Genomic DNA, 11,677 nt, shown 5'->3' on the forward strand with positions numbered 1-11,677 from the left:
CTGTTGAAGAAGGAAAAACCACACTGCTTAGTACCTGCTTTGGATCCTTCAAATCCAAAGCATCAAGAAGTTGATGGATGCTAGTTACTTTAGTCCTGGAGAAGATACCTGGAGCTTGCATGAGCTTAGAGGTTACCATTTTGGAGTAGCAGGTCACAAGTGCTTAGTCTTCACATTATATAGCATTGGGATCATACTTAAAACAGTGGTAACTGTAACATTCAGAAGTACTGGGATGATCCTAGTGGGCAAAATTGTACAAAAAACAAACACCACAAAGGATTTAAGATAAAAACCAGGCAAAGGGTCACCATTGTAGTGGGTTTTATTTAACTGTTTGAACTTTGTGTATCATTCATAGTGTAAATAATGATACACAATTTAATTTAATTGAGCCCGTACTAGTTATTTCTGTCCTACTTTCCCTTAAGAATGAGAATACTGGGGAGGAGTAGGGGTGACTCCGGTGATGACCCTTTAGCAGATTGGAGTAGGGAGGAAGTAAAGGTTTTAAAATGAACAACAGGGCCCTCCCTGGTGGCACAGTGGTTTAAGTCACAGCACTATGAAGCAAGCCACATCCCCTTCAGCTCAAGTGCAATCCCCCGCCTGGGAGGTGACCCACATGGTGTGGCAGACCTCTCCTGACCCGCCCGCTGCTCCCCTCAGCAGTGTACTTCATTGATCTGTCTCTTCTGCTCCCCACTCTGTCTCTGGTGAATCCTCTCACAGCCCCTACAGCTCTAGCCTGTACCCCAGTTCTGTATGCATAAATCTTTTTTAAAAAGTAAATGAACAGGGCCCTCCCTGGTGGCGCAGCAGGTTAAAGCACAGCACTAAGAAGCTTAAGCCACTTCTGCATGAGTTCGATTCCCGCCTGCCCCGGAGGAGATCCAAATGGCGTGGCAGACCTCTCCTGACCCGCCCGCTGCTCCCCTTAGCAGTGTACTTCATCTATCTGCCCTTTCTGCTCCCCACTCTGTCTCTGGTGAATCCTGTCACCCTCTGTATCTCTGGCCTGTACCCCAGTTCTGTATGAATAAATGTCTTTAAAAAAAAAAAGTAAATGAACAACAATGTAAATGGACATATAAATAAATAAATTTAGTTTTAAAAAAGAGAATGAGAATATTGTCAAGCAAGCAAGCAAGCAGGTTCCAGGGGTGACTCTAAAAGGCTGCTTATAGGCTATATATGGGATCAACATAGATTCAACTCAATATGGTGGAAGCTGGGTGCTGTGATGGGAACATCACAGGCTTGGAAGGCAGAAGTTTCTGGATTCGATAACTAAGAAAGGCATTGGCCTTAAGAATGTACACATCCTCTGAGAACTTCACTTTCCTCATTCAGTTTACAGTGAGCTACCACCTACTAGAAAGGATTATTTTAAGGTTTCTATAAAATATTGCCTGGGCAGCCCCTGTTGTCTTAACACAAACTAATACAAAGCAAAATAACAGATTTTCTTTTTTAAGCACCTCCTGTGTGCCAGGCACTGTGCCAAGTATGTTAAGTATATAGTTGATCCTTGAACACTAAAGGTGTGAACTGCACAGGTCCACTTATTTGCCAGCATTTTCAATACATTACAGTACTACAAATGTATTTTATGCTTTTCCTCTAGCTTTATCATTAGAATACACTACAGACTATCTATCTAACTTACAAAATCTGTATTAATCCATTATATTATCTTTAAGGCTTCTGGTCAACAGCAGGCTATTAGTTTTAGGGAGTCAAAAGTATATATACATGGATTTTTGACTGCAGTGGGGTGGCAACCCTCACTCCCACATATATTGAAGATCCAGCTCTACTGGTTCTTAGCATCCCTATGAGATAGTTACTTTTACATTTTACACGAGGTAACTTGTTCAAGGTCCCTGTTAGCAAGTGGCAGAGCCAGGATGTAAATCTTACAATTTGGCTTCAGCATCTACAGTCTTGCTACTGTAATTGTACCATCCTGTTCATGTCTGCATTTAGTTCACACTTCCCCACTGCCTGATAATGACTGATGCTTGTTTTCATAAGTACAGTAAGTACAGTTAGGAGTTCAGATCTCAGATTGTCACACGGGAAGGTGGTTCTAACGCTCATCTAACTCGACTCATCCGGTCCTCTCTACAGCCTCCCTGCCAAGTGATCTTACATCTGTAAACAAAGATGCCTGTTCAGTGTACCATTCTTACTAAATTACAGAGTTAGATAAGTCGACTAAATTAGTAGACCAGATAAATTACAAAAATTAGATAAGTAGACTAGTAAATGTGAAGAAGAATTTAAAGAGAGGCTAGCATAAAATTTAAGCTTCCTGATTAATTTTTAGGTCACCAGGAAACTTCTAAGTGCAGCATAGTTTCCTAAACAATCCATTTAATTGGTTTCAGTTTATACTAAGGACAGTTTTTCCTTTAAAAAAAAAAAGATTATCTAGTTTTGGGCTTTGCCTTTGATTTAACCTTTGTAAGAAAATCAAGAGGAAAGTGGCATATGTTGCCCTATTTAAGCCATGCTGCAGGTTCACAAACAGAAAAGTGTCCCCACATAGATGTTGCTCTGTGGCTGTCCTGCACTGGGCCAACGCAACATTTTCCATTTTGAATATCAAAAGCAAGTTATGCTACAACCTGCGTGAAGATGACATCAACACAGCACAATCACAGTCTCCTGCTTTTCTAGTCTCTCCTGGAGGTACAGGAAGCAGAATCATTTTCCTGCAAACCAGAAAGACTGCTATGTTTTCCTTGTGCCTCTTGGGTAGAGTCTGCATTTCTAAGGTACCGTACATTATCTTATTTCATTCTTGTGATAACAGACAAGACTTGCCCTCATTTTGCAGGAAACGAGCCCAGGTTGTCTAAGTAATAAGCCCAACATCTCAGTAAGGAGCAACCCAGGGCCAGAACCTAGAGCTTCAGGCTTCACATCATGTGACTTTTCCAATACATCTGTAGCAGCCCCAGCAAGAAGATGTCAGTCCATCCCTAGGTGCCTCAGAGGCTTACTGATTCACTGCTGTGAACCACTAGGACTGCCACAACAGGGTCTCTGTCTACCAGACTGACAGCCATTGCAAAAGCAAAAATGCATGTTGGGTACATTTCAGACTTTAAAATTTTTTGCTGTCTTCCCAGTATTGCTGTGCCAGGTGCTAGAAATGCAAAGATGAATTGCTTGAGCTTGAGGAATTTACTATTAAGTGGAAGGTGAGACATAGACAAATTATTATATGTTGTTATATCTCTGAGTATGTACCGGGGTAAAAACTAGACATTTACATACACATTCTCTAATCCTCATGACATTTTTCCTTACAAACGAAGTTAGGGAAGCTCAATTTATATGATTTGCCTAGTAAGTGAGAGGCAAAGGTGACAGGTGTTTATTTTTAATAATAAGTTTATAAAGAAGAATTGGAAGAACTAGAATACTTAAATAGTTCTGACTAGGGAACCTATGTAGCAAGCGGACTTCCTGTCAGGTGAGCATGTGACGAAAGTGGAAGTTGGAATAAAAGGAAGAAAATGGTAATAAATTTTAAATTATGGATCCCCAAAATGGGCAATCTCACCAACGGTTCAGGTCACTGAATCTTTTGGCTATAATCATTTGCATCTATTTTTGTATAAGGAAAGCCACACCACTGGGTTATACATTAGGCTACACTAAGGCTTTCTCTGGATGGGCCAGCCAGACTGGAGAGGGGCCCAGATTTTAAACTCTGGTTTTCTGACTTGAAGCCAGTATTGTTTCTGCTATCCCATGTCCTGCCTCTGTGAAAGAGGGCTAGGCCTGCAAGCTCACTGTGGGCCCATGGATGGTTGTCTGCAACTGCCTTGGAGATCAAGTATTCACAAAGCAGAGGCACTTAAACTGAGACCTTGAGAAAGAGAGTTTGCCAGGATGGGAAGTGAAAGGCATCCCAGGCAAAAGGAGCAGGACATAAGAATCAAACGCAAGAGAAAGCATGGCGTGTTTAGAGACTTGCAGTGGTTTAATGAGAGGCAGAATAGTGGGTTTAGAAGCCAAATAAGTAGACAGGGCCAGATCCCAAAGTTTTTGCTACGTAGACTTCATGCTATAGGAAGTAGGAACTCACTGAAGAATTTACCATGTTAGATTTGCCCATCAGAAGAATCATCCTATGAAGCTTGAAGAGTCATCCATAGAAGTAGATAAGTAAGAGCCAGTTCGTACCTGCCTCTTGAGATAGAACAAGCAGAGGGAAATAATCTGAAGTCAGGTTTAGTTCAGTTGCAAGCAAATACTTCTTTGATTGCCTTAGAAACTCAGGACAGGAGAGGATTAGAGGGAAGGATTAGCCTTTCGATGGGTCATCTCATGCTTGGAAATCCTCTGGCTCTTGCCTGAGCCATGGTCTAGTTAAACCATGGAGATGGGATTGGTTCCACGCTCCACCAAGGATCCATGTAGGACCTTCTCTGACGCACGAGCTTACTCTGACTTAGGCCTGGAACTGACTGCATCTCCCTGGAATTCTTTAGGCCAGAATGACCCATAGACCCAGACTAAATTCATCCTAAGTCATATTTATTATACACCTACTCCATGCCAAGTGCTTTCTTATACTTTGTGCCACTTAATCCTAACATTTTTATGAGGCACAGCCCAGCACCGTGAATTAGGGAATCAAACAACAAAGAAGCTGCCCAGTAAGTATATAGCAATACTGAGTTTGAGGGGCAGACCGAGTGTTCATTCTTGACACAAGTTCTTTCCCAGTGGCACAGAGTGCAGTGAAATCCCCCATATTATACTTAGGGGTCCTATCAAGCATCACTGAATAGCCATTATACTTAGTCTGTACAGTGATACCTTTCTCTAACAGCTTTTTTGCTGCAAACACCAGTGTTTAACCCTAAGATATGAACCACCCTGAAGCTCCTACATGAGCCCCTAGCTGACTGAGGGCTGCAGGTTTCATACCATGTATGTGGTGGAAGCAGAGCAACTAGAGACCTTCCCTTTGCTCCTTGCTTTTGTAGGAAGTCCTTAGGTGTTTATGACTCAGTGCCCATTTACTAACAGTGCAACTTCCAGAAAGCCACTTAACCTCTCTGAACCTCAGTTTGCTCACCTGTTAATGAAGATAATCTCGACCTCAAGATTCTTGTGAGGATTGGAAATAAGTGGAAAGTTCCCAGGGGGTGGTCGGTAAATAACTTAGTTTCAGACAATGCTTTGGCCTGGCATCTTACCCATGTGAGAAAAATAAGTTGCCCTTCGTCTGTTTTCTCCAGTTAACCTTTATCTGAGTGTCCACTTTATGTTATGGATAACACACTGGACTGTCAAAACTGATGTTACGACAAAATGTTTCAGGGGCATCCTTGAAAATCCACCCACTTGTCCATCCTCGACTCCCCTCTGATCCACCAGCATCCCTACCTTTCGAATGCCATCCTGTGTGCCTGCTGTATTCCACTTTCAACCACATTTCTACTTGACACCGTTTCGAGAAAAGCCAGTGTTCTGAACATACATTCTACTTCCCCAAGCACGGAATGAGAGTGCACCTTGATCAATAAAAACATAAACAACAGGTCTCCAGCAGCAACATGGCCTCCCCAATTATGTTAGGGGTGTTCAGGCAGTAGTGACGCCTGCATCTGGAGCCCATCTGTCTTTTCTGTTCACCTCCCGAGTACTGTCCCCTCGTGGTTTGCATCATTCCCAGAGACCAGCCAACTCAATCCTCCTCAATCCCCTTGGACAATAGCTGTCTTATTTAAACACACTCCCTCTCTCTCCCTGGACGCCAGATGCAGAGTTTCAAGGCAGAGGAAGCCAGACTGGCTAACTCTGTGACACCTGCTTTAGCCGGCAAGCCAGTCAGCTGCTGCTTCTGATGATGTTGGCCCTTTTTCATGGCCAGCATGAGAGTTTCACCCCACCAAGTGTGCACATGGGCAGCTGAGGGAGCCTCATAAATTATGATTCTGTTTGTTTGCTTAGGGCAGGCAGCGTGTGTAGTGGAAAAGAATCCAGCTCTTAGAGGCAGAAAACAGGGATTTGAGTTCTCACTGGTGATGTGACTGTCGTTAGAGGACCTCTCCATAGCATTTATCACAGTCTCAGATGTTAGCGCATCTGTCTGTTGATCTGTGTACTGAGCTTCTGCTTCATCAGAGAGAGATCCAGGAGCACAGGGCTGTCTTAGACATCATTCTGTCGCCACCATCCAAGACAGTGCCTGGAACATCCTAAGCTCTTAGAAAATGAATGAATGAATGAATTCTAAAACTGCCTTTCCCACTTACTGTCCATTTGTCTTGTGAAAATCATTTACCTCCTCACCTGTAAGATGAAGACCTTACGTCTCTATCCTTGATGTCCCTTGATGTCATTTAATCCTTGTGTCTCTGGGCTGGGCACTGCGCTAATCTCAAAAGTAGGCGAACAAGTCAGAAACAGAATCTGCCCTCATGGAATTTTGCAAGGAAGAGGAGTTTTGAAGGAGAAGGCAACCAAATAATAGCAAACTCAGGTACTTAATGACCATGGTGATAAGACAATTACAGAATTCCTATAGACAACACTATGAATGGATGTATTAGGGGACCTGACCATGTTGAATTTGTCTGGGAAGATAACCTGGTGAAAGGGCATTGAAGCTCAGACTTTCCAGATAAGCAGGGTGTGGTCAGGCAGAAGGAACACAGGTGCAGGCGAGAGGGGAGCATGTGTGAAGGTTGTAGAAGTGTGGCCAGAGCACAACACCACAGGGAGGTTGGGATCAGCAAGGAGGTTGTGCTCAAGCTGAGGGCAGAAAGACTGGGCCAGACTGTTGGAAACCATAGCTGTGGAAAGCATTGTATCATCTGCGGGCAAAGGGAAGCCTCTTACAGAGAACTCACTGATACAGAGGGGAAAAGCTGGGCCCCTCCTTCATTGTCTAGCTACAGGAAATAGGGCAGATGTTACCCTATTTTGTAGATGAGGAAACAGGCCCAAGGAGGTTAGGGAATGACTCAACCCACCTCCCTTGTCAGTGCTGCAGCTTAATCTGTGAAATTATAGTTCACTGCTTGCAAGCTCTATCACATTGCAAATCAGATTTTTTTTCCTGTCCCAGATCCTCCAGGTGGCTAAATTTGGGACATAAATATCTTGTAATAACTCAGGAAAATAAGTATAGAAGGAAAAGGCAACCAAATAATAGCAAACTCAGGTACTTAATGACCATGGTGATAAGACAATTACAGAATTCCTATAGACAACACTATGAATGGATGTATTAGGGGACCTGTTGTTATAGAAACAAATTCCTCCTGAATATTATGCTTGCATTTGGGGTAACTACAACCAAATCTTTCATTGATTCTCAGTCATCCTTAGGATAGATTCCTATAAGTTTAGAATCAATGTGTCTAGGATGTAGATTTTTTTTTTAAGATTTATTTATGCATATAGAACTGGGGTACAGGCCAGAGGTGCAGGGGTGATAAGAGGATTCACCAGAGACAGAGTGGGGAGTAGAACAGGCCAAATGATGAAGTACACTGCTGAGGGGAGCAGCGGGCAAGACAGGAGAGGTCTGCTGTGCCATGTGGCTCACCTCCAGGGCCGGGATTGAACTCACAGTGAAAACGGCTTAGCTTAGCTTCACAGTGCAGCACTCCCACCTGCTGCGCCACCATGGAGGGCCAAGGATGTAGATTTTTAAGAAACTTTTGCTACCTGTTTCCAAATTGCCCCCAAAAGTTGTACCAAATTTAATGCTCATCATCAGCACATGAGAATGATTTCTCAGATTTTATAGCTTCAAATAACAGACCAATCTAACTTAAGCAATGGTGAAGCCAAGGGTTTCCAGTCATACATAGTTTGTTCATTTAGAGTCAGTAAATGCAATCAGACTTGGAGAAAAGCTAAATCTAGAGATCGTGCCCAAAAGACACAGCCCCTTCACCCCCAAAGGCTTAGGGAACCCAGAGGCATAAGCGTAGAGTGGGGTGTCACTTATTGATGGGAGTGGGTCATGGCTGGACAGCTGAGCAGACTCACAGGGAAACTCACTGAACACTGGACCCATTAGAGCTCAGTCTTCACTTTGGCACACCCAGGTTTTGACATGCTGCTCATGACATACAAAGTGTGCTCAGGTAGCTGCAGCTCTTGCTGCTCAGATTTGGTGTAATTCCTGGGGACACAGGCAGGGATGATGGCATTGATGGAACTCAGTGGATGGGGACCTTAAAAGCACTGGGAGGAAAGAAAACTCATGTCCAGCAGAAGCTAAGTCGCTGGGAAGGGCAGCCGTGAGGCAGCACTGCCCACAGAGTCAACAGTGTCCTCCAGCTTGTTAGCTCAACAAGTGGGGACACAGGCCCACGAGTCAGAGGTCGGGTCCTGCTGGTTGCATGTCCCTCCCAGAGATCTTGGCTCATCCCCAGAGCCGGTGTGATAGCCGTATCTTCATGGTGCTTTGCACAGAGTGGTGGCTGTAGGTGTGTTTCAGAGCTGAGCTGAGTTTGCTGTAATTTGCTGTTAATTCAAGAAAGATTTAATGTGCCTGTCAGTAAAGTAAGGAGTAGAACATGAATATGGTTTATGGCACCCTCCACCCCACCCCAGACCTTATGATCTAATGAGGCTCAGCAATGACAGTCCTCCATAAGCAATGAGGAATAAATAGACAAAGGAATGAATAAAGTAGTATCTAAACTTGTAAGCCAAGTAGGTAGGAATAACATTCCATGCAGAGAGAAAGGCAGTACAAAGTCCTGGATAGATTTCAGAAAATAGTTTAATGTGACTGATGCAGTGTAAAGAAAGCTCAGTCTGGCAAGTTTCAAGGCTGAATAGGTAAAATGAGGTCAGATTATGGAGGGGTTTGAAAACATAATGAGTTTGAATTTTTTTCTTAAGAGAAATAAGAAACCAAGGGACGTTATTAAGCAAGGAAGCAATATATCCGGATGACAGTGATACGAGTAGTGGTTACTGCATATCAGTTATATGCCAGAGACTTTACATGTAGTCTGTTATTTTCAGAAGGTATATGCCATACCCTATTTTATACATGAGATTATGTGGTTTGCCTAACAAGAAGTAATGCAAATGGGCTTGACATCCAGGCTCGTCTGACTCCAAAACTTGTGTATTCTTTCTACCTTACCGCACTCCTCCATTGTGTTTCCTGCTTTCCTTTTAACTTCTTACAATGGACAATGGCCTTCACCTTGTCCTTGGCTACAAGACCACTGCCTTTTAGCCAGGCATACCAGCAAGTGGTTAGGATAACCCACAGCATACAGAGGTTCTATTACTGCTGAATTTTTGTCCTGTGGGGTGGAGAGTTTGTGACTTCAGGTATGATTCTTCACCTGACTGTTAATCTTCTGTTAGCCTCTTCAATGACATCTGCTCAATACAGATTTTAACCTGGTATAATAGTTATTATTAGTGTAAGTCTATTGCTAACCTAAGTACCTGAAACAAATGAGACTAAGAGAGGTTAAGTGACTTGCCTAAGATCACACAGTTAAAACAAGGATACAATATGTGAAATAGTTGTTTTCAAATATTGGACAATAGAAAGAGTAGAAATATGATCCCTAGTAGAAAGAAGAATGATGCTCTACATCAAACATCGCTAGGAAATTACAAAGTACAGCAATAACAGGACACCACTATACACCCATTCCAAAAGCCAAAATCACCAGTAACACAATATGCTGGAAATGAATCTCTCATTCCCTGCTAGTGGGCATACAAAATGGTAGACAGTATATGAATTTTATTTACAAAACTAAACATCAAACAAAACTAAACCTCCAGCAATTGTAGTCCTTGATAGTGACCCACAAAAGCTGAAAAGTAGTGCATGAATGTTTATAGAAGCTTTACTCATAATCACCCAATGTGAAAGCAATAAAAATGTCTCTCAACAATAGGGAAATGGATAAGTATACTGTAGCACATCCAGATAGTGTGTTATTGTTCTATACTCAAAACAAGTGAGCTATGAAAACATGGAAGAAACTCCAGTGCGTGTTGCTAAGCGAGAGAGGTCAATCTGAATAGCTGTAATTCCAACTATATAGCATTTTGGAAAAGGCAAATCTGTGGAACAGTAAAAGGTGCAGTGGTTCCTAGGAGGTGGGGAGGGGAGAGAGGTAAACGGGGGGACCCAGGATTTCTAGGGCAGTGAATGAGTCTGCTTAATACTATAATGGTGAATACATGTCATAATACTTTTCTCAAAAATCAACAGAATGCACACTCAGGTGTGAGTCTTAATGTCAATCCTGACTTGGGGTGATAGCGATGTGTCAGTGTCGGCTCACTGACTATAACAGATTTCCTCCTGGTGTGAGATTTTTGATAGTGGAGGATTATTGTGACGTGGTGACTGGGATATCTGGAAAATACCTGAATCCTGTAGTCAACTTTGCTATCACTCTAACACTGATCTAAAAAAAAATGAAGTTTTTAAAAATTTACTTAGTATAATTAATAGCAGATCAGAGACTGCTGAAAAAAATACTGGTGAGTTTGAAGACACAGAAATGGATATAATTAAGTAAAAAAAAAAAGGGGGGGCTGAAAAAGGGCAAAGCTGAAGTAGGAATAGCAGAAGGTGAGAAGCAGGAGCTTGGAAGATGAACATACATATGTGTCTATACATACATATGCAGTAACTCCTCGATGCCATCAACAGGATCTTGGAAACTGCAGCTTTTTTTAAAATGAAGTATCAAAGAAAATGATTTTCCCATCGGTTTATATGAACAAGATTTAAGTTTCTACTGTGTATTGTCACAAAAACTTGCAAGACCCAAAGCACTTCTAATACTAAACAACAATCGATATTCATTCACTTCATTTCTGATCTACTTATTTTAGTCCAAAAGTGATCAGAGGCTTACAACAAAAAGAGATGCATTTATTGGGAAAGCTGCTGAGCCTGAAGTAGCAACAGTGACACTCTGGCATTTGGACCTGGGCTGCTTCTGATTCTTTCCCCTCCACCACCTTTGGCCATTCATCGTGCTAATTGTTCTGCAGAGAGAGGTAAGTTCTTGTGAAAAACCTGCAGCTTTACTTTGGGAAGTGCTGCTTGAAAAACCCACACCCAGGGGCATTGAAAGACATAGTAGCAATCTCTGCTGAGGAAAATCAGCTAGTAAAATCAGCTAGCTTGAAACTGAGGACCTGGTTGGTCAAGGGATCTGAAATTTAACAGGAGATGAAGGGAGACAGACAGCCATCAAGGACTTTGAAAATCTCCCACAAACCTCTTGCAAAGCCCTGGTATACAAGAGACCAAAGATACCAAAAATAGCTATTCACATATTTCTGGTAGAACTTGAGAACCAACAAACAGATAGCAGGAACACAAATGCCTAACAGGCAGCAAAAGCTTGGGAAGGCTTATAAACTTCCCAAATTTGAATGTACTAACTGATATATTAGATTCAGCCCAGAGTCACTGAAGATAGTGGAAATATTTGACTTAATATGTATAAGCACAACTGACTATTCACTCATTAGCTGACTACTTAGAACTGCTGACACAGACAATCCCTAGGCTTAAATCTAAAGCAAGAGCTGTTAAAGGAAAAAATAGCCAAAGCAAAAAAACAAGAAAAGGAAAACTATAACATGGTGGAATAGGGAGGTTCTCCCCTAAGTAAAGCTAGGA

General features: G+C 42.3%; 1 protein-coding gene across 1 annotated transcript in view; it reads left to right on the forward strand.

Moving 5' to 3' along the window:
• Positions 1-10,896, forward strand: part of POLD3 (polymerase (DNA-directed), delta 3, accessory subunit) — a 53,062-nt gene extending 42,166 nt beyond the window's left edge. Inside the window, exon 12 of the mRNA XM_012725732.1 lies at positions 10,879-10,896. Coding sequence (XP_012581186.1) covers positions 10,879-10,889 — 11 coding nt within the window. The 3' untranslated portion in view covers positions 10,890-10,896. The remainder of the gene's footprint in view (positions 1-10,878) is intronic.
• Positions 10,897-11,677: the final 781 nt, after the last annotated feature.

The sequence above is a fragment of the Condylura cristata genome, unplaced genomic scaffold (genome assembly GCF_000260355.1).
Source record: "Condylura cristata isolate star-nosed mole 26May11 unplaced genomic scaffold, ConCri1.0 scaffold00015, whole genome shotgun sequence".
Taxonomy (NCBI): Eukaryota; Metazoa; Chordata; class Mammalia; order Eulipotyphla; family Talpidae; genus Condylura; species Condylura cristata.